General features: G+C 41.4%; 1 protein-coding gene across 5 annotated transcripts in view; it reads left to right on the top strand.

Annotated features, from left to right (window-relative positions):
* Yipf1 (Yip1 domain family member 1) overlaps nt 1–23,724 on the top strand; it is a 39,915-nt gene that overhangs the window by 12,283 nt on the left and 3,908 nt on the right. For 3 of the 5 annotated variants that reach the window (XM_027944945.2, XM_027944942.2, XM_027944943.2), the window contains 5 exons: nt 3,604–3,720; nt 7,204–7,370; nt 7,732–7,914; nt 12,502–12,599; nt 20,745–21,372. In XM_027944945.2, the coding sequence (XP_027800746.1) occupies nt 3,604–3,720; nt 7,204–7,370; nt 7,732–7,914; nt 12,502–12,591 (557 nt within the window). In that variant the 3' untranslated portion in view covers nt 12,592–12,599; nt 20,745–21,372. Of the gene's footprint in view, nt 1–3,603; nt 3,721–7,203; nt 7,371–7,731; nt 7,915–12,501; nt 12,600–20,744; nt 21,373–23,724 lie in introns of those variants that run through there. The other 2 variants (XM_027944944.2, XM_071617851.1) reach the window with 1 other exon arrangement.

Raw genomic sequence — 23,724 nt, 5'->3', positions numbered from 1 at the left:
ATAGATACTCTGGCATTTGCTTTATTATTCTTTATGGTTTTGTCTATGTTAGAAATATTTCATAACATAAAAATGTATAGCATGAAAATTTAATTGTAAATACAATGTAACTTAAGGCTCCCTTCCACCCCTACCCTATAAAAAGAGTAGGGAAGGGGAAGGGGAAGGGAAAAGGGAAGGGGAAAGGCAAGTGAAGCAGTGGGCAGGCTGTGGGTGAGTGGGTGTGGTTTGATTTTTTTTTTTTTTTTTTTTTGTGGTGCTGGGGATTGAACCCAGGGCCTTATGCATGTGAGGCAAGCATTCTACCACCTGAGCTTGATATGCTGTTTGGTTCCTGGCTTCCTATAGTGGTGGCTGGGAAGGTTACTGAACCAATCATGATGGCCCTTCTATAGAGGTCTGAGGAATTTGGGTTTTATCCTTAAGCAGAAGGGGTTAATTGAAGGATTACAAACAGGCAAGAGAAATGTTAATAGCTAAGGGGACAAGAATACTAAGGTCTAAGACAGTTTTCTTGCTTCTCCTGAAGGATGAATTATTGAGCTTTAACCAGACAGGTAGAGTGGGTGAGAAAATGTTGATTACCTTCCAGACCACTTGAAAACACCTTCCCTCCAACTGCTGCTGTGCCATGGTACTGGACAGCTTAGGGCCACATTCCAGAGAATGCTGGACAAGTCTTTAAATCAGTACAGTGGCCTTACATATCCACAAGTCTCACATCTATAGATTCAGTCAACCTTGGATCAAAAACATTTGAAAAATGTTTCATCTGTATTAAATATGTGTAGACTTTTTTCATGTACAGATAACAGTACAGATAACAACTATTGATATATCATTTACATTGTATTAACTATTATAAATAATCTAGAGATGATTTAAAGTATATGGGAGGTTGTGCATAGATTATATGCGAACACTTTGTCATATTGTATAAAGTACTTGAGCATCTTTGGATTTTGGTATCTTAGGTGTCCTAGAAGTAATCTACCACAGATATTGAGGGACTATATAAATATCTTCCTGTACCAGGTGTCCTTTTGCTCTTGTTTTAGTCTCCTTTATATCACTGTGACCAAAAAGACCTGACAAGAACAACTTTGAGGAAGAAAAGTTATTTTGACTCACGGTTTCAGAGATTCAGTGCACTTTGGTCAACTTCGTAGCTCTGGGCCCAAAGTGAGGCAGCTCAGGACATGGCAACCAGGAAGCAGAGGAAGCAAGCTCTGCTCACCAGGGACAAGATATAAACCCCAAAGGTACACTCCCAGAGATCTACTTCCTCCTACCACATCCCACCTGCCTAGTTACCACCCAGTTAACCTGTATCAGTGGAGGATTAGGTTACAGTTCTCATAATCTAATCAGTTCACCTCTGAACATTCTTGCATTGTCTCATACCTGAGGGTTTGAGGGATACCTCATGTCTAAATCATAACATCCCTCAAGCTAAATTCTGAAATCACTAATAGGGCTTCTGAGATCCTCTGGCCTGACCATCTTTAATCTTTGGCTACTTCTGACCTCAAACTTCCTTGGCCTTGAACTGTTTGCTCTGTTCTTGCTGGTTCCCTCTTCCTGGATTATTCTTTTCCTTATTCACTTGAAAACTTCTACTGTTTTTTCATCCAGGGTTAGACAACACTTTTTCTAGGTTTGATGCCCTCCTTAGGTGCCCAAGGGGCAGCCTGGACTTCACTCACCTCAAATTCTTGGGTTAGATATTTTATTGTCTGCCTAGGGTGCCTGAGTGTGTTTGAGGCAGTGACTCTGTCTCTGTTGCATCACTGTGTCCCTAGCACCTACCCCAGGGCCTAGAGGATACTTGGTACTTAGTAAATAATGGCTGTTTAGATCTGAAGTTCTTTGCTTTCTAGTTATATGGTAGTATAAATTAATATTTTGGCCAGGTGAGTTCTTATGCTTGGATGGTCTCTGCCTGCCTACAGTACACGGATAGTTAGTTTTGTCAATTTATTCAATGTAGCTTTTTGTGGGTTTTGTTTTATTTTTTCCTCTTAGGTGGTAGGCAGACAGAATAGCAGTGAGATTTAGTCTTTGATTAGAACAGATTTGTGGAAGGAAAGCTGATGCTGGTGACTCTTGGAGCCTCCCACTGCCTGTGTTTCCTTTCCCAACCTCAGGTACCAGTGCTTGGCTCTGAAAAATACTTATAGATTTCTGCTCACTAGCTCCCTCAATACAGTATTTTCTTTTCTTGGTACCAGGGAGTGAATTCAAGGGCGCTTAACCACTGAGTCACATCTCTAGCCCTTTTTATTTTAAGACAAGCTCTCCTTAAGTTACTTAAGTCCTACATTGATGAGGGTAGCCTTGAACTTGCGTACCTTCTACCTCAGCCTCCTGAGCCATTGGGATTGTAGGCATGTGCCACTGCTCACCACTGCAACAATTTTCTTGATTTTGTCAAGGTGTCTGAAATTATCCCAAAAAGTGTAGCAAAATATTAGTGAAATTGAAAAATGAAATTCATAAAATGTATTAATCTCAATTTAAAAATTACATCTAGTAGTATGTATTCTAGGTAGGAAGAGACAAAGATGGTGTTCATAAAATCAAGCAAATGGTGAAAGGGGTGTGCAGAGCATGTAGTATGTATTCTAGGTAGGGAGAGACAAAGATGGTGTTCATAAAATCAAGCAAATGGTGAAAGGGGTGTGCAGAGCACGGCACCCTCATCCGCTCAGGGGAATGTTTTCTAACCATTAAAAAGGATAAGCCAATTTATATGACTTGCTTTGGTAGAATTTCTAGGCTATTTTAAGGTAAAAATGGAAAATTGCACAGCAGGATATATATGTATGTCATCTATATGAAACCACATACGTACGCATACACTACATTTGCATATATGTGTAGACTATTTCTGGCAGGATTGACCAGAAACTAGTTACAGTGATGAGCTCTAAAAATGCAGAGTTAGGGAGCCGAGAGGGAGGGAAATGTGCTTTTCTCTATATTCCCTTTTGTATCTCTTCAATATGGAACTGTTAATATATTTTTTATTAAATATTTTATTAAATATTTTTCATTAAAAGAAGCAAAAAGGATGGCTTAAACATGTGCACACACACTTCCTCTTTGACACGACCAGAGTGATGTGATAGATTAGATCAGTGTTTGTCTAAAGTGTTTTGTTTCTCTGGCTCTTCATTTATGCTATGGAAGGACCTGTCTGATTCGGCTTCTTTCTCTCTGGCATTGACATCTGACATGTAGAAGAGAGAAGTAATCATTGCTTCTTGTATTCTAATGGAAGGCTTAACAAAATGTCTATGATTTTTTTTGATGATTCTCCAATAAAAAGAAACTATACACAAATCAATATCTTTATTTACCTAATTGTGGAAGGTGTTTTGGCCTTTAGATATAATCCTCCTAGTCTTTAAGATAGCTAATTACTGAGTTAATGTTTTGACCTTTTTTTAGAAAAAAAATTCCCATTAAGTGTTGATTACATCTAAAATTCATTTTCCCTTGCTTGTGAAGAGCGAGAGAGGAAGATAAGAAATTATTCTGTAAGAATCTAAAGGCCAGTGCTTATTTTCCTGTTTCTGAATTTTCTGGTTGCTTTTGCAGGCCCCTTTTGGATATGTGCCACTTTGGTCTTTGCCATAGCAATTAGTGGGAATCTTTCCAACTTCTTAATCCATCTGGGAGAGAAGACATACCATTATGTGCCCGAATTCCGAAAAGGTTGGTGAATAGCTTGACTCATTTAGAATACCATCAGTTTCTAACCGTGAGTCCTTTTACCCACTGAGTGTGTGGGCCCCATCTCTGCATTCTCTGTTTTAGGGGTTAAACATACCTATTGTCTCAGGGTTTACCACCCATCTATATAAATCGACATTCTCTCTCTCTCTCTCTCTCTTTTTTTTTTACTATGGTAAATTACACTATTTATATGTGTATGTAAAATTTTATATATACATATATGAAACATACATAAAATGGTAAATTTTATGTTATAGGTAACTAGCTTCTGCCTCTTGTGGCAGAAGTTAATCATTTAACTTCTTGGGGCAAGTTAATCATTTCTCTTGACCTCATATTCATTGGTAAAATGGAAATGATAATATATTACAGGGCTATTTAAAGAGTTGATACATTGTAAATAGGTTAGAATAGTGATTTGTACAAAATGAGTTCAATAAATACTATTGCTAAATAGATGTTCCTATATATGTATATAGAGACATGTGTGAGAGAGTATCCATATATCCTTCCTTCTTTTTCTCTCCTTTATATATTGTGTGCTTTTGTATGTGTGCATATTATATTACGTATAACATAAAACTTACCATTTTAAGCATAGTTTTAACTTAATATATCAAAACTTTAACATTTTAAGATATATATAATTCTGTGTATAAGTAGGATTCACAGCATTATAAATGCACATAATTTTTAGGAAAGCTGTATTGCAATTGGAATTTATTCTAAAAACAATGTACAAAAGAACTGTAAGGCAGTGTGCATGAAGGTCTGTATCCTAGCATGATTTGTATCGTCCCAGGACTGGGATACCTATTGTTATTTAGGCTGATGGCTCAGCTGGCTGAAATTGGCTGTGGCGACAAATGATGAAGCACCAGAGCAACAGGGGAAGCTGATCTCTTACGCCAAACTGGGGCCTTCTGATAGCAGATTTGTTATCGAGGAGTGTGCCTGGAAGGGAAAATGCAGAAGTGAATGGGACCTAGTGATGGGCTTGTAAATGACATTTTTGTTTTAAAACTTACTTTCTTGAATCAGTATTGGGCAGTTAAGAGAAAAGAAAACAGCTTTCAGACACTTGCAGGTGATGCCAAATTGAGGAAGACTGGCTTTATAGGAGACTGACCTGTACTTCCTTCTCAAGTCCTGGCCTCCCTGTCCGCTCTCCCGCTAGGGTAGCTGGAGAAGAACTCCCATTAGACCACTGAAGCTTCTAGCTCTGCCACTGACTAGCTTCTGCCTCTTGGGACAAGTTAACCATCTCTCTTGGCCTCAGATTCATTGGTAAAATGGAAATGATAATACTTACATTACAGGGCTATTGTAAGAGTAAAGAGTTGATACATGTCAATAGATTAGAATAGTGATTTGTACAAAATGAATTCAGTAAATACTATTGCTAAATAGATATGTATGTATGTATGTAGAGATGTGTGAGAGAGAATCTATATGTCCTTCCTTCTTTTCCTCCCCTTTATTCTGTGTGTGTGTTTGTGCATGCATGTGCACAAGAGAAAGTGTGTGAACCTGTAACCTTCCTTCTCCTTCATGGGTTCAGTTCTCACTCTGTTTATCAAATGTCTTTGGTTTGAATTTAACTCAATAAATGATATCTATGAGATTCAGATCCTGCCTTCAAGTGGTTCAGTGGTTAAATAAAGCAAGATAGGTGAGTGAATATTGCTGTAAGTAGTTTATGTTAATCTCTTTATTGGAGGTATTTTGACAGAAGAGTAACTCACTCTTCCTGGGGATCTGGAAGCATGGTGGGAGTCTTCATTTCTTCTTAGCCTCTTTGGCTGGGCATCCCAATTTCAGGGATGTGATGTAAGTATTAATAAGATAGAGGCACTATCAATAAACATTTTCCCATTTTATATAAACAATATGAATCACATGTGGGGTTAGATCCAGCTTCTTTCACCAACTTGTTAATCATGTGATGCCTATAATCCCAGTGGCTTGGGAGGCTGAGACAAGAGAATCCCAAATTCAAAGCAACGGTGAGGCGCTGAACAACTCAGTGAGATCCTGTCTCTAAATAAGATACAAAATAGGGTTGGGAATATGGCTCAATGGTTGAGTGCCCCTGAGTTCAATCCCCGATACCAAAAAAACAAAAAAGAAAATCATGTGATCTTGACCAACCCCATAGCTTCTCTGAACCTGTTTCTTCTCAAAAATAAAAGTATAGATTATATGAAGTAATATGTCTACATACTAGTTAATAACACAAAAAGCTTTTTTTTTTTTTTTTTTTTGATACTGGTGATTGAACCTAGGGGCTATTGTAAGAGTAAAGAGCACATCCCCTGCCCTTTATATTTTTTATTTGGAGACAACGTCTCACTAAGTTGCTTAGGGCTTCACTAAATTGCTGAGGCTGGCTTTGACCTTACAATCGTCTTGCCTCAGACTCCTGAACTACCAGGATAACAGGTGTGTGCCACTGTGCCTGACCAAAAAGCTAATTTGTGTGTGTGTGTGTGAGAGAGAGAGAGAGAGAGTTAAAAAATGCTCTGGGGAGGCTCAAAGCATTTTGGGTAATCACATGTCTCTTCTTTTTCTTTTTCTTTTCTCGTGTTAGGGATTGAGCCCAGGGCCTCACACATGCTAGGCAAGTGCTCCTACCACTGAGCTACATCTTAACCAGCCTGGATGTAATTGCTAGGGGGGCCTTTGTTCTTGCCAGAATGTGTTAAATGAATTACCTACTGAGTTTCACAAGAAAGGCTGATGCCATGGCTTACCATGTTTTATGACCCTCTAGTCTGAAAGTGGAAGGCAAGTCCTCTAGGGCATGCTGCTCTGAGAGGAAGAGGAGAGTAGTATAGTGATATATTGAATGCTCCTGTTCCAAGGAGCTGCCAACTAGCACTTCCACCACCAAGGCAGTTATTTATGTAAGGAAGAAAGTGAAACTAGAGAATAGTTCAACAATTTATCAGTGAGTTGGAACTCTGTATTTCAGGAAGAGAAGGATCTCTAAATAGCATGCAGAACAAGTTAATCTGTACCCAGGGCATTTTAATAAATTTCCTAAAGAAATCAGTGTCAGCTCTTGTTTCGCTAAGGAGGAGGATGTGTTCTTCCAAGGGGATAGTTGGCTTTTATTTGATTGAAATGCTCAGTGTACTTACCATTGTGTCCCTCTGAAGTATCTCAGTTGTTTAATAATATAAGTTGTTAGTTATCAAATGAACTGTAAAAACTATATAGGAGGATACTAGTCATCACCACAAAGGTAGACACAGAAGATTCAGTAGTTCACAAACATTTATCAAGTGCCTGTTATGAGTCAGGTCCCACGCCCAGGAAATGAAGACTAGCAAGATGTGATCCCCCAGTCCATTGATGTAAATTGGCATGTTTAGAAAATCAGGACAGTTAGGTATCAGAAGTGCTCTGATAGTATGTTAAGCTCTGTTGGGGATGAAAACTGTGTCCTGTCATCCGCAGTGTCCATAGCAGCTACCATCATCTATGCCTATGCGTGGCTGGTTCCTCTCGCCCTCTGGGGTTTCCTTGTGTGGAGAAACAGCAAAGTTATGAACATCGTTTCCTATTCGTTTCTGGAGATTGTGTGTGTCTATGGCTATTCGCTCTTCATTTATATTCCCACAGCAGTAAGTACCACACTGTGGAACAGACCCTGGGTGATGCTCTGTTCTTGGTTGAAAGTTCCACCAGGCATTGTTATTTCCAGCCTAACACTCATGTGCTCCTGACATTCCCCTTTGAATTTAAAGTTCAGCATGAACAGGGTTTGGGGTGAGTGCCAGATCATGAGCCCTTGGTTATGAAAGGGTCCATCTCAGTCTGCATGCTGGTGGCATTTCTCCAGCTTATACTGAAAACCAGACTGGCAGCGGGGGCCCAGCTGCTGATTGGCTGGGGGTATATAAACATATGTGCCTGGAATGAACAAATACCTCTCTGAAATGCCTCCAAGAAGCCTCTCCCTACCACCCTTTTCTTTTCTTTCAGATACTGTGGATTATCCCTCAGAAAGCTGTTCGTTGGATTCTAGTCATGATTGCCCTGGCCATCTCAGGATCTGTCTTGGCAATGACGTTTTGGCCAGCTGTTCGTGAGGATAACCGGCGAATTGCATTGGCCACAATTGTGACGATTGTGTTGCTTCATATGCTTCTTTCTGTGGGCTGCTTGGTATGGTCTCATTCCTGTATTCTTTTAGTGTGTATTATATGCAAATGCTCAATGACCTCAAATTGTTAGATGCAACAGTTCTTTTATTTTTTATTTATTTTTTTTTTTTTGCAACAGTTCTTTTAAAATAGCCTCCATGAAGTCAACACTGTTTTAGACTCTCCTCTTCCCTCTTTAGAGGGAAGTGGTCTAAGTTAAAAGAATTTGATTGTAATCTCTGCCTTTACCTAGTTTCTGTAATCTGGTTAAGGTTTAGTGTCTTGCCACAGGAAGTGTGGGTGGACATGAGCCTCCGTATCGAGTTGGGGAGCAGGACTGGGGGGACTCTGCCTTTGGGTGCCTTGATGGTTTCCTGCGTGTATCTAGGAAGACTTATGACATTTAAAGTTTCATGGGTAGAGAGAATGAAGTCAAATACAGGACAGTGGAGTTGTTTTTAAAGTGGACCACATTTAGAGCAGGTTTTGAGTTCCTGTGTCTAGATGTCTTTTTAGGAAGAGCCTTTGCTTTTGATTCAGGCAGCTTTCACTTTTGGCTATGTGAGCTTGTATATAGTTCTATATTTCCCTGAATCTTAATTTCTTCCTCTGTTGTATGATAATAATTCCTGCTTGTAGTGTGTTTCTGAGGATGAAACAAAATAATACATAGAAAGCATTTAACATAGAACTTGTCTTATAAATGTCCATAAACTAAGTCCCTTTCCTTTCATCCTATGGAGACATGGCTGATCCCTTAAAATGCTGCAGTGCCCCTTCTGGATCCTTCTGTCTGTTGAGGAATAATGTCCTTTCCGTCATAACTTATTCACTCACTGTAATACCTTACACTGGCATCTTTCCATGACTCTCCTGAATTTTTCCCCATTGTATACTTTCCTGAGAAGTTGGTGAAGAGGAGGAGGCAGAAGAAGAAGAATTGTCTTTTAAAGCACTATAAGAACTAGCAAGGAGCAGGGAGGATTGAACACTGGAGTAGGGAAGTATTATCATTTTCTTTATTAATAAGAACCTATTTCATGTGGTACCTATGGCAAGATCTTTAACTCCTGTACCTCTAATTCCTTCTGGGATAAATGGCATTGAAGCTGCCCATCTTGCTGCTCAAGAACTTTCTAGAAGAGGGCATTACTAAGAAGTACAAAAGTCCAGGTGCGGTGGTACATGCCTGTAATCCCAGCAGTTTGGGAGGCTGAGACAGGAGGATTGGAAGTTCAAAGCCAACCTCAGCAACTTAGTGAAGCCCTGAGAAATTTAGTGAGACTCTGTCTCTAAATAAAATATAAAAAAGGGGTGGGGATGTGGCTCAGTGGGAAAGCACCCCTGAGAACCCCTGGGTTCAATCCCTGGTACCAAAACAAAAACGCTGGACTGGGAGGTGCATAGCATTGTGAACCAAGGCAACTTAACTCTTAGAACCTTGGTTTCCTCTTCTGTCAAAGAGATTTATATCTTCCTGGGCTTCTGTGAGATTCAGTGAGATGGCTGCAGAAGCCCTTCATATATTATAAAGTGTTCTTCAGAAGGAAAGATGTTAGGAAAAGAGACCCCATGTCATTAGAAACTGCCGGGGCCTGTTTGCTGCATATTGCTCCGTGGTGCCCCAGCAGAAGTGGTCCAAGGCCACACAACTCACACATAAACTAAAGCTTAAGTCTCTCATTCTCTTCATGGTGCCCTTTCATTGGTGCTGCTCACCAACTTCCCATGTTTCTCCTGAACTTTTTACCCATTATGTACCTGGTTGAGAAGTTGATGTGTGGCGAGGAGGTAGGAGAAAGGGCATCTGTTTAGCTCCCTGGGGTCTCCAGAGCAGGGCAGATTGGATTGTGGGGTAGGATGGCACGTTGGGAACGGGACGACCTCTTGAAGGACAAGGTCCAGTTTTCTCCTTGTGGACAAAGGGAACCACCCTGTGGTCAGTTGTTTTGCTGCCCCCGACTCCCCACCCATTCTAGGGCCTGGGTTTTGTTTTCTGCACTGGAGACGGCCTCCTCCTTTTTCTTTTGGATGAGGACTAGCTCGGAAGTGAGGAGACTCAGTTCTAGTCCCAGTTCCACCACCCCCTGCTTTGGTTATTTCCCACTCTGCACTCCTGCCTCCTTACTTAGAAAAAGGAGCTGATCATGCACACCATAGTAACATCGTTACTGTTATAAGGATCAAGTGATATTTGTACCACAAAAAATATGACGTTGTACAGATGGGAGACATTATTATTATTATCAGAAGGGCAGAGAGAGGAATTGGCAGGGGAGTCATTTAAGCTGAGGGGCACCAGCTAAACCAGACAGCCTGGCTTCCTCAAACTCTCCTGGGAAACATGGATTGGTGTTTTTGCCTTATGGCAGTGAAGCACGTGACAGTCCCACACCTGCTGAGGGCCCCTTGGTGATTGTACATGCAAGTGATCTCTGAAGTTTTTACTGGAACACACCTGGCAGGATGGCTAAGAAAGCACCCAGAGGATACATCTTTGGCTGGGATGTTTAGAGCAGTATTAAGCCTCTGTTTGTGTGGTTATGGCTCATAGAGGAACCCGAGTCCTATCTCTACTGTGTGCCTTCCCTGAGGCCTCTGCAGTACAGATCTGAGACCAGCCTAGACCTGGTGCCAAATTGTAGCCATGTGGGAGGATAGAAGACCCTGAACCATGGAGGTGGACAGAACTGGATTAGAATCCCAGCTCAGACACACAGTTGTATAGCCCTGGGAGAATCTGAGTCTCAGCTTTCTCATCTTTAAAATGGGGATAGATTTTCCTACTAACAGGTTTCTGAGCTGACTAATGATTATGTGCCTGGTGCATAGTAGGTGCTCCCAAAATTGTATCTGAGGTTGTTATTAAGCACTTGTTGAGTTAACATATAGAATGAAAGCTTGTTCAAGAAATGGTGTTTAGAGGTCATTTTTTTTTTTTTTTTAATCATTCAGTTTTACAGATAAGAAAACAGGCCCATGAGTTGGGGCTGGGGCTGAGTGGTAGCGCACTTGCCTGGCGTGTGTGAGGTACTGGGTTCAATTCTCAGCACCATGTATAAATAATAAAATAAAGGTCTATCAACAACTAAAAAACTTAAGGAACTTATTATTTAAAAAAGAACAAAAGGAAGAAAGAAGGAAAGAAAACAGGCCCATAGGGTGGAGGGGCTTGTCCAGAGTATAGTGCAAGTTAGTGGCACAGCGGGCTGTAGAACCAGGGTCTCTTGGCTCTTCCATCTGAAGACGGGTTCCTCCCATAGCCTGGAAGAGCACCACCCACCTGCACCTGCACCATGGGCCTTTGTACTCCTGCAAGAGGACTGGAGGAGTCCTGAATGGTATGGGCAGTATGGCCTCTGTCCTCAAGTTTGGGACTGTTTTTCTATACCCCAGAAAACAGCTGCAGGAAGGGGCCCTGGGAGGAAGGCTTTTAAAAGTAGTGGAATTGCCCTCAGAATGTGACAAACTACCTGAAGTCTGCTGAAAAAGGCATCAGTGGAAAACTGAAAAGGTCTGTTAAAGAGTTAAGGAGAAATAGAATTGTGCTGGGGAAGCGTCAGTATGTGGTGTTGGTGCCCTCTTCTGGCTGATAGAGAGCACAGCTGCTGAAAAATTGTTCTTGTGTAGGTGGCTTTTTAACTTCTCACCTTCCTAAGGCACTGAACCAAGGGGGAGCCATGAGCACTTTTGGTTCTTTTTTTGTGTGGGGAAGGGCACATAGAGATTGAATCCAGAAGCGCTTTACCCCTGAGCTATATCCCAGGCCCTTTTTAGTTTTTGAGACAGGGTCTTACTAAGTTGCCCAAGCTGACCTTGAACTTGAGATAGTCCTGTCTCAGCCTCCTGAGTCTCTGGGATTACAGGTTCGTGCCACTGCACCTGGCTCAGTGGTTCTTGATACACCTTTCCTTTGAACAACCAGTGTTCAAAGCTAGTAAGACTGGTATTTTCTTGGGCTAAAGTTAGGATTCTCAGACCTTGAGATAGCAGGGAGGACCCTCCTTGATGTCTTCCCTCCTCTACCTCCTGATTTTTGACAGTTAAATTACAGGTGGTGAGTGGAAGCACTTATCTAACCTTTCATTTCCTAGCTGAAGAATTAGGAGGGGAAGCATGCCTAGCATTTTCTTTTCAAGGTCTTTTCAGAAAGCCAACTAATGGTTTAGCAGCAATCTGTCATAGTTCAGTTCATTAGGTACTAATTGTTTACATAGTGTGCCAAGCTCTGTGCAGGGTGGTAGTGACACAGAAGCAAAGACAGATCATCTTTGCACTGAAGGAGAGACTAGAATTAGGAACGTGTACTTTGGAGTCAGAGGGACCTACCTTTGAGACCTGGCTCCACCACCCATGAACTATGTGTACTTGATCAAACAACAGTGTCTCTGAACCCAAGTTTCTTCACCTGTCAAATAAAGAAAATTGTAATGACATCACAGGGTTGTAAGAAGGATTTAGTGAACAATAAATGGTAGCAGCAGATGAGTAATTGAGAAAGACATAAACAGATAGTTGCAGGTCAGTGTGGTCATAAATATGGCAGGGGGATTGTGGGGACTGAGGACCATGGTGTCTTAACTTTCTCTTCATGCCTCTCTTCTTTCAGGCATACTTTTTTGATGCACCAGAGATGGACCATCTTCCACCAGCTACAGCTACTCCAAACCAAACAGTCGCAGCAGCCAAGTCCAGCTAGCAAGGAAAGTAAGAGATTGTATTTTCATCTTGTGTGTGGTGTAGTAAAAAGTGGGTAGCATCATCAGTTCTGCTACTGTTGGAGTCAAGAAGAGAGAGGGCGAGACCCTTTTGTCTTTGCACACTATTTCATGTGGTATGTCTGTGTATACGTCCCTCTTGTTGAAAGCTTCAGTTCTGATATTGGTATCAATTTGGTCTCATAGAATTGGGGAACATGAGCTCTTAGATTCTGCAGTAAGAGAAGCCCCTCCTTTGCCCTGGGATTCCCCCTCCCCTACTCCTTGTACCCTTGCTAAAGTTAGGATGGGTTTCTTCTATTTCCTAATAGACCTGCTGGTTTTTCTAGCGTTTCTGTGACTTCTCAGGCTGCCTTCAGACCCTGAGTTGATGCCTCTTGAATTAATCCTGGAGTCCTCCAAAGGCTTCTAAATTGTTATGCCTCATTTAATACCAGGGCCTCTGAGGTGATTCCATTGTCAATGGTGGCTGAGTGGGTCAGAGTATAGGGAAGAGACTTCAGGATTTGTTCCTTGCCTCCCTCTATTACTTCCTCAGCGTCCAGAGCTGTGCTCATGCTGAATTTGTGTGTGTGTGTGTACACACGCACGCATGTTGCTAGGGCCCAAGCCCAGGCTTTATTCACACTAGGCCAGCACTCCACCACTGAGCCACTTCCCCAGCTTCAACTTTTTGCCATTGCTGGAACATATCATGTCTTTGTGCTTGGAGTTCCAGTTGTCTAGAATGTTTATTCCCTTCCAGTAGCTATCACTCACCTTGTGATCTCATTACACTTTGCACACATCACTCTCTTATGGTGCTTGACATACTAATTGTGTGTCTGTCTGTCCATTAATTTGGTCATTTAGTCTTTCATTTGTCTTCTGTGTATCAGTGTCCATGAGAGCAAGGGATAGGTTTCTTTCTGGTGTACAGTGGGTGCTCAGTGGCATTTATGGCATGAATGAATGAAGCAATACTCTGCACAGGATCTCACTGTGGGCCCAGAACCTGTACTGTTTTGTAATCACTTGCTGACCTTTTTGCCCAAGCTGTTCTCACTCTTATAGCAGTGGGGTATATACAAAGATCAGGGGCTTTACTGTCAAATATAATTAAATTAAATCCTGTTTCTACCCATGTACTTGCAGTGTGCCTTGGGAAAGGGGTTTACTGTCTTTGAGCCTTAGCTAACTTATCTATAAAACATGGATGATACGACCTATGTTATAAGGTGGTAGTAAAGATGAGAAACTAGAAGTGGTATTTATAAAAGCTTCTGGCACATAGTTAAGGTATTCAATAATAAAATCAATGCTACCTCCCTGCTGAAAGCAGGCCAACAAATTGTACTGAAATTTGGTGGATCTGCCTAACTTTCTCTTGATCCTTAATTTGCTTTTTGGAAAACATGTTTGGAAAACAAGACTTCATGTTATAGGCCCTGCAGACTGACAAGATGTGGCTGGTCAAAGTTGCCTCCAGTGACCTCATTGCTAAGACAGTCTCCCTCGCTGATGGAATGATATGGGAACTATTGTAAAATGTCACAGGTCATCATCTTCCCATCTTCTCATGGGTAGATGTTAGAATAAAAAATGGTCAGAGCCCTGAGAGAGAGTATGGGCTTCCATAATCATTTTACAATAAGGAGGCTTGGGCAAGAAAGCACAGTACCTTGCCCAAAACCACTGAGTTTTGTGACAAGCTAACATGCATATATTATATTTCATTATATAGAAGATTTCCAGGTCACTTTCTCAGTGGTTTTCTTACCAGTCCTGTTTACCCATAGTATAGATGAAGTGGCAGAGCTGGAATTTGATTACTAAGATCACCTGCTGCTTGGAGGCAGAACTAGGACTTGAACCTAGGTCTTAGAAGCCCATTTTGAGTTCTGCTCCTGTTTTTGATTGATGTTCTTTTTACCACTAAAATTCACAGGCTACACTGCTGGCATTTGGCCTTTTTTGGAGCCCTCCTTTGATAATCTAGAGATGGCTATAGTTCAGAGGTCCCCACATATCTTTGACTTTACGTCCTCTCACTGAGTTTGAGTCCTATACTACTTATCTGTTGCTGACTAACAATATCAACTCAAATTCACCTTTTCACAGAATCTGGGCATAGCTTAGCTTGCTCCTCTCCTTCAGGTTCTCTTGCAAGGCTGCAATCAACCGTGATCCAGGATTAGGGTCTCATCTGAAAGCTAGACGGGGGAAATATCTTCCCATCTCACATAATGTTGTCAGGATTCATTTCCTTGTAGCTTGTTAGGATGAGGGCCACCTTGCTGACTGAAAGTCTTCTGGAAGCCATCCTTTGTTCCTTACCATGTGGGCCTCTTCATTTGATGGCTACTTCATCAAAGTCATAAAGCAAGAAAGAAGTAGTCTTACATAATGTAAATGTGGAAGTGACAGTTGTCACTTTGTTGTATTCTATTAACTAGAAGCAAATCACAGGTCTTGCCTACATTCAAGAGGAGGAGATTACACAAGGGTACAAATACTTGGAGACAGGGATCATTGAGGCCATTTTTTAGTCTGCCACAAGCACTAACCAGTGATATGTGTATGTTTGAATTATTTGCACATACTATCATCAGTTTATATACTATTTTAAATTTTTTTTTTTTTTAGTTATCAATGGACCTTTGTTTTATTTATTTATATGTGGTGCTGAGAATTGAACCCAGTGCCTCACATATGCCAGGCAATTGCTGTACCACTGAGCCACAACCCAATCCCTATTAAAGTTTAATTCTATTTAAAATACATGAACTGTAAGTAGAAGTTCTATTTTCCTTTCACTACCTCAGTGGATTGGTTGTGGAGCCTGCTACCTTAGGATGAGCAGATGACAGCTTATTTGCATTAGAGTTTCTTGTCTATACACTAATTTAGCTCATCCTACAGATGGGCTCCATTGACTGTTGGCAGAGAAGGCCTAGGGCATGCTGGGTCCCTTCCTTAGACTGGAGTCCATGGCAGAAAAAAAATGGATTCATATGTATTTGACTTGGTCTCTGTGGTGCCTGGACATGCCCAACTGGCACTTATGGTGCAGGGGCTAGACTCTTGTGGGGAGGGTGGATGAGCCTTTGTAAGATGAAAACACAAGTCAGGCTGAGTCCTTTACCTAAGGACCATTTACTCCCTCACTCACATAGTTAGTAGCCCCTGTGAGCCATGCCTTGGAGACTTTGAAAGTCAGATACAGTGTCTGCCTCAAGGAGCCTCAGTGTGATAGGGAGAATAGTCTAACAGGTAATGCCATGTTGTGCGGAATGTGCCTTAGGCAGGTTGTCAACTGAGGACTGTGGGAGACACAGTGACTCAGACAGCTTCCCAAGAGGCTCTAATTTGAACTAGGTCCTGAAGATTAGGTAGAAGCAATTAGTTTCCTGTTGTTCTAAAAATAGTAGTCAGCTTCCCATGGCTTTTGGGAAGGTGAAGATATAGGTTGATCAGTGAGATCTGATGACACCATGTGGGCCCACATCTCTAAGCATAAGAAAATTTGAGCCCAGCTAGATAGGGACAGAGATGAGAACATGGTGGCAGCACTTGCCTGGGTCTTTCCCTTGACCCAGAATATCCACCATCAGCCCCATTAATGGCTTTCTTGTCCTGGTCCTGAGCTGGGGCTTCAGTTCCTTCATTGCAGTTTGTTGTAAAGACTCCAGACCAAGAACCCCAGTGCTGTAACCCTTCAGAGAGTCAGAGCAGTGTCTGAGAAGAGCCTGGCCTTTGGGCCCTTGGAGATTTCACACCCTGGTTTACACCGATTTGACACCTCTGGGCTTTGCTCAGATCTGTAAACTTGGGTGTCAGCACCTCCATTTGGGTGTCAAGTCTCCAAATGAGATAGTGATGAACAGCTTCTTTGCAGCCTCCCTGGCAGAAGCATCAATTGCTTTGCCAATAAGAGGAACTGTCCAGAGCCCTGGGCGCTGCAGATTTATGAGCTGGCTGTGCCTTCTACTGTAATCTCTGGACTCCCAGCTTTCACTGAAAAAGAATGGCTTCTAATCTCAACGATAACCTTCCCCACGTAAATCTGTGCACTGGAAGGCTTAGCCTGGAACGAGTTCCTGGGAGAGCATTAACCCCTCCTCACCCTGTAACCTGAGGATTCTAGGGGAGCCTCTAATTACTTGTAAGCAGGGAAGCTTCCCTACATAAATCATTGAGATAGTATAAAGAATGTCTGGTGTCAGTCCTTTCTTTTTCATTAACTTGTAACCCGAAGGCCACTGCCATTTCTTCTCTGAGCCAAGACCCAGGTAAAAATCCTGGAAACTACCTGGGAAGCTCTGCTTTGGCTTGAGGGATAGTGTTCATGAAGGACTGCATCCAGAGTGGGCTGCCTTCCCATGGGCGGTGACCAGTGTGTCTGTCCAGAGGAGAGCAGCCAGCAGATAATTGTACTGCAGTGTGATAAGGGATTTAATAATAGATGAACAAAAGGCTTCTGGAGAGTTCTTTGTAATTCAAACCCTCCTGATTTGATACACAGGGTTTGTATGCAATTATCCTTTCACTCACTCATGTTGAGAGTTTATTTTATAAGGTATAAACCGTCTTATTGGTTTATGCATATCAGTTTTTAAATTCTGAAATCAGCTTTAACTCAATGTTGTAATCCCCTTTAGCCCCATATCCAAACTGCATGATTTCATACCATTGCTGACACTATTATCTATGCTTTGCAAATCAACTGGTTCTAAAATATCCCTGTGCAAAGAATCTGTTTTTGGTCCCTGGGATATTTCTTTCTTAATTTTCTTCTTAGTTCTCTTTGGGGGAACCTGGAGTGGCAAATACAGCACAATAACCTTGACTTTTTTTTAACTTGGTAGAAAATTTGAACATAGGCAAAAGTAGAATGAATAGTAAATACAAATTTACCATTTATTTTGTGCTAATTGTTTCAACAATTGCCAATTCATGGCCACTCACCTACTCCCCATCTTTTTCCTCTGTCTTGTTTTGAAGCAAATCTAAGATATCCTATTATTTCATCCATACATATTTAAATTCAATATCTATAAAACAGAGACTCTCTTAAAAACATAATCACCCATGATGACAGCACACACCTATAATCCCAGCCACTTTAGAGATTTGGAGGCTGAGATATAAGGATTGCAAGCTTCAGCAACTTAAGGAGACTGTTTGGGAAAAAAAAGAGGGGTGTGCTGGGGACATAGCTCAGTGGTAGAGCACACTGGTTCAATCTCAGTACAGTGGGAGAGAAGGGAAGGTAACAACCACAATAACATAATGACATCTAAAAAATAACTTTAATATCAAGTATGCTTCAATGTTTGAATTTCATACCATAACTTTTTTTCAGCTTGTTTAATTCAGATCCAAATAAGGTCCATTCATTGCAACTTTTTGATGTATCTAAATTACAGATTCCTACTCCATTTCCCTGTTAATTTTTTCCATTTATTTGTTGAAGAATGTTTATACTGTTGTTTCTCTCTGTATGGGTTTTGCTGATCGTATTTCCATGATTCATTTAAGAAGTTGTTCTGTTCTTTGAATTAGTAGTTGGTTCTAAAGGATTGATCAGATTCATGGGGATTTTTCTACTTTATGTTTACTGCTGTATACTTCAATCCCCAAACTCAATGTCAAATTATCTCTCTTTCATTTTAGTGGCCATTAACAAGCAATGCCTAGATCTGTTATTCCATTATTCCTATCTTTCTTCATTTTTAAGAATATTTTATTAGTTGTTTTATTAGTCCTTTATTTTTATGTGGTGCCGAGAATCGAACCCAGGGCCTCACACATGCTAAGCATGCACTGAACTGCTGAGCCACAACCCCAGCCCTCTTCTTTATTAATTAGGACAAAAAAGGTCTCCCTTCATCTACTGTTTGGTGATCCAGCAGTATAGTTTGTATAAGAAAGGCAAGATAAATGATTATTCTTTTTAGTTTACCTCTTTTCAAAATAGTTGGTTTGCAAGTACTCTTCAGCAGTGACCCATTAGCTCTAGCCTACCGCAAGTGTTATCTTTATTGATGTTCAAAATTTCCCCTTTTTGGCTATTGGGAGCCTCTACAGATTGGCTTCTGGGTTGTCTTGACATGGCCTGGGAGTCACTGATAACTATATTGCTATCAATTATGACAAATGTCCCTGGCTTATTTTGAATATTTCCTGTTCTACATCAAGCCTTTTCTTTCAGTGGGGAATAAGTATTTCAGGATCATATACTGAAGCTTGTGGTGCTCATTGCAGTGGCTTGGCATTGTTGGCAGGCCTATTTAGTGTTCAAAACCAGGAAATAATATTTATCTGCTTGTTTGATATTTGCTTTTAAAAACAGATACGCTGTGAGTTCATACTGATGCTTCCGATTTCTGTTTAATATTACAAAGTTTTTACCGAATTCTCTTATATTTTTATCTCCTTTCTCCCTAAGATCTCACTTCTCAATGATGCCACTAATGATAGAATTGGAATATCACATGAGTATTTACTTGTTTTATCCACCATATGCTCACAACAATCTAATAATAGTATAAACACTACCACTAATTATTGGAAATATTACTTTAAAATCTTTTAAGAATTTTCTTTTTAAGTTCTGGAATGCCCTTCCTTGCCTTATGTACTTGGCAATTTCAGAAGGATCCACTTCAGATTCCCTCTCCTCAAGGGTGTGTGTGTGTGTGTGTGTGTGTGTATGTATGTATGTGTGTTGTGTGTGTATGTATGTATGTGTGTTGTGTGTGTGTGTGTGTGTTTTATTTCTCCAGGTAATATTACTTACTTCCTTCCCTGCTTTTTTATTTTTATTTTTTTGGTACTAGGGATTGAACCCACCAGGGTTGCTTAGCCACTAAGTCACATCCCCAGCCCTTTTTCACATTTTATTTTAGAAACAGGGTCTCGCTGAGTTGCTTAGGGCTTTGCTAAGTTGCTGAGGCTGGCTTTGATCCTCCTGCCTCAGCCTCCTCAGTTGCTGGGATTATAGGTGTGTGCCACCACGTTGGCTCTATAGTCTTGTTCAGCTCTTAGTATGTTTTTCTGTTATGGTAATTTTCTTATTTACTGTAACTTCCTGGGGGCAGAGCTTTATTTACCAATATGGCTCTGCACCCAGCAAGCACTTACAGCAAGCTTGATCTTGAACAGATGCTAATTAGTATGCATATAATGTGACGTCCAAAATTTCCCTGGCCAAGTTACTAGGGAAGTTTTTATTTGTTTATTCACTGGGTCTGATCTGTGCTAGGTACCAAGGCTACTGGGATGAACAATGGAGATGGATCCTCTACATCCCAATTGTATATCTCATGCATTGCACAGACTAGAAGGCCCCTCTAAATTAAAGAGATAGGACTATGGAAACTTTTGATTGGAATACCCCAGATCAAGCAGTGATGACACTGGCCAGGTTTGGGTACAGGGCTGGGGCAAGGAAAGGAGCAGAGAATGCTCATGCCATAGTGGCGAGGACCTAAGCAACTTAGCAAGACCCTCTCTCAAAATATAAAAAAGACTGAGGATGTTGCTCAGTGGTTAAGCACCCCTGCGTTCCACCCTCATACCAAATAATAATAATAATAATAATGATAATAATAATAATAATAAACCTGACCATGTCTTTGTATCACTCACCTACTTAAAAACTTCTTTTCTGCTTTGTATTATCTAAATAAGAAAGCCCAAACTCTTTGAATTGCCATGATCTGCCCTTAAGGTATGTCCTGCCTCCTACCCTTGTGTTTAACCCTGGGTTTCAACTATCACAAACAGCTTCCACCACCCAAATCTTTTCAAGTCCTTTCACACCATTTTACCAGCCCTTTTCTAGTTCCTAACACAGTGCTGCCACAGAGGAGAGAAAGAAGGCGGGTGAAGGTAGTTTGAGGATCTGGGTAGGAGACAGTCACTGGATTTCCAAATACAGGAAAACTTTAAAAAATGTGATCTCCCATCTAATGTGAGCTCAACTTCAAGCACAAAAATCAGGACTCAGGGCTCGAGATTTTGGGAGCTGGTGACAGCAGATAGTTGCTGGTGTTGAAGTTACACCTTTAAACATTAAGTACCCTTTTCTAAAATTTACCTGTCTGTGAGGGAGAAGCTTTATTTTGAAAGTCACTTTTTTGTTTTTCAGTTCTCTTTATGTTTTTGGGAGCATGGTTCTTCTGGACATGGCCTCCGTGGCAGGAATGCAGAATGGCCAAGGCTGGCAGGAGACTGATAGATGGTGCCATACTGGATGAAGCCTCATCACCTGTTTAATAAACAAAAATTAAAATATTACTCTGAGGGTGTAGCTCAGTGCCAGAAAACTTGCCTGGCATGTGTGAGGCTCTGGGTTTGATCCCCAGCACCATTTAAAAAAAACCCACAAAAATTAAATGTTGTTGAGCAGATGTGTCTTTAAGCCCTTCTTTTCCGCCCATCAATCACTGCTGTGACTGTGTGCTGATTGGCAATGAAATGGGACGGGATAGGTTAGGCATGTTCAGATGCCTTCCTGTTCGCCTCCCAGTCAGATGATGTGCTTCACTGGAGGCCACCCCTAACACCTGAGATACATCTTTCCTAACTTCTACAGTACTTTCTCTGAGTTATGTACAATTACCTGGGTGATCCTACTTGCTCCAAATGCTTGCTGCGCTAAAGTAGCCGAACAGTATGATTTTGGGTTGGGATTAATTGGGAACTTGGAAAATTGTCTTGTTAACTTGATATTGGGCAACTGAACCTAATGGTTGCAAAATAAATACCTCACACAATGTCTGTGTCTGCATTTCATGGCTTTGACCTCAAGTTTTTCTTTGAGGTTTTATCTTTAGCGTGTTGGAGGCTGCTGGGAATCTGATTTAAAGTACTAGTTGCAATGATGCATGGGTTAAAATGGAGAGCTGAATTTTTCCTCCTATAAGTATATAACATTAGATCTAAATAACATATTTATTTGCAACCCATTTTGACATATGAGTTTTAGAAATTTTTCTTAGAGTTCTTTGAGTGCTTCAAGGTGGCAAGACTTCCTGACTAGAGTATATTAAAGGGAGAAACCAGTGAGCAAGCCATGGCTTAATCACATTAGTAGTTTTATTTTCCTCACATAAATAGAAGTTTAGAGAGAGTCTGAGGTTACTATGGCTGCTCCATGATGTCATCAGATGTTCCAGTGACTTCTTTTTGTTTTTCTTGTGTTCAGCAGTCTTGACCATGACTGTCATCATCTGATCCCAAGATACCTGTAATCCAGCAAGTGTAGGTAGTGCACATCCTGGCTCTCGCCGAAATCATGTGTGTGATCTTTCAGGCTCAGCAAAGGCTTTACCAGACAGGTCTTGAGGGGAAAGCAGTCCTCTCAGATTAGGTGTAAATCCAGTGCTTTACTTAGTTCGTGCTCTTAGGTGTATCTGCATTTCTAGCTCAGGCTTCTCCATTTGAAGGCCTCTTTATAAAAGTAAAGGAGAAAACTCAGCTGCTCAGGAGGCTGAAGCAGGAGGATTGTGAGTTCAAAGCCAGCCTCAGCAATTGAGCAATTCCCTAAGCAACTAAGGGAGACCCAGTCTCTAACTAAAATATATAAAGGCTGGGGATATGACTCAGCGGTAAAGCACCCCTGGGTTCAATCCCAGCACCACCCCCCCAAAAAAAAACAAAGTGAAGGAGAAGAGCCCTAGCTATGGCCTCTCTCAGGTGCCGCTGCTGAGACTAACTTATTGAGGGTGGGTGGGGGAGATAGCTGAAAATACTTTTCTTCACTTTCAATATTCAGTACTTTTCTGTCCCTAACCCTTCCCTCTTTCCCTCTCTCTGGCTCCTGGGTCTATAAAGTGGCAGAGGCCTTTTGTTTAGGAATCCCTTGGCAGTGAGACAATTCCCACGTCTGCATGAATCCACTTGACCCTTGCCTGACATTGTTCCATGGGGAAAAATGGATGATTAGGGAGGCTGGTGCTTTCTCCACTTGAGTTTCTTGCTTAAACCATGTGGTAAGGCACTGGAGTCTTAAATGTTATTTTCATTTTCATTTGTCGTTCTTAATCAACTGTTCTCCTCTAACACATAACAGTTCAGCTCTCTCCTGCTCAGCTCAGCTCTTGACAGGCAGCAAGAAGGGAAAAGACAAAAGGAGCCAGCTAGTCGAGTTGGCCTGCCTTTTAATGAGCTTCTGCCAAATCCCACCTATTGTCCTTTGCTTGTATCTTATTGGTAGCTATGTGTCACATGGTTTCCCCTAGCTGAGAGGGAGGCTGGCAGAATGCTTTTTGGCTGGGCACACTGCCACCCTGCATGAAGTGTTAGTAAGGAAGGAAAGAAGAATGGGTTTTAGATAGGTAATGACGTCAGCTTGGATATCCTACTTTTAGAAAAGCTAATGGATGGTGGTTTGTTCATTGTCAGTTTGCAATTTTTGGCTGGCATTGTATAAAGAACTGAGAGAGCATGCCTGTAATCCCAGCTACTGGGAGGCTGAAGCAGGAGGATCACAAGTTCAAGGCCAGCCTGGGCAACTTGGTGAGACCATTTCAAATTAAAATTTAAAAAAGGGCTGGAGATGTATGTCAGTGGTAAAGTGCTTGCCTAGCATTCATGAGGCCGTGGATTTGGACCGCATCACTGGCGGCTGCCGGGGCAGAGTGAGAATTGAGAGGAAAAACATCTATGAAAAAAAAATCTATGGCACAAATGTTTTTGTAACTCCATGAATTTGCTCATGAAAACAGAGCAACCAGGATAGCAGTGGACATCTACAACAAATATGGGTGATAAGATATCCCCACAAATCCCCAAATTCAAGTAGATGGAATGACTAGCAGCTCTAAGACTTGTGTGATATCAGCATTTCTGAGGAAAGAAGCAGATGCAAACAACAAGGTGTCTGAGAAGTTTAAGAATAAGGGGACCCCAAAATAGCCAACAGGTGCCCCCTGGAAAGCACAGTGGAACACTAGGAGAAGGGCTGCAGAAACCGGGGTTTTGTATAACTCATTTTGTAGCCCAGGTCCTGGGAGCTCTCCAAACTGACCAAAGGTGCTTCCCAGAACACAGAGAAAATACTGCAGGGAACAAAACACAAGTAGGCTGGAGGAGGATATTTGGGACAGAAGAAAGAGAAGTCCAGA

Source organism: Marmota flaviventris, chromosome 10 (assembly GCF_047511675.1).
Source record: "Marmota flaviventris isolate mMarFla1 chromosome 10, mMarFla1.hap1, whole genome shotgun sequence".
Lineage (NCBI taxonomy): Eukaryota > Metazoa > Chordata > Mammalia > Rodentia > Sciuridae > Marmota > Marmota flaviventris.
This window is presented reverse-complemented; position numbering and strand designations above follow the sequence as displayed.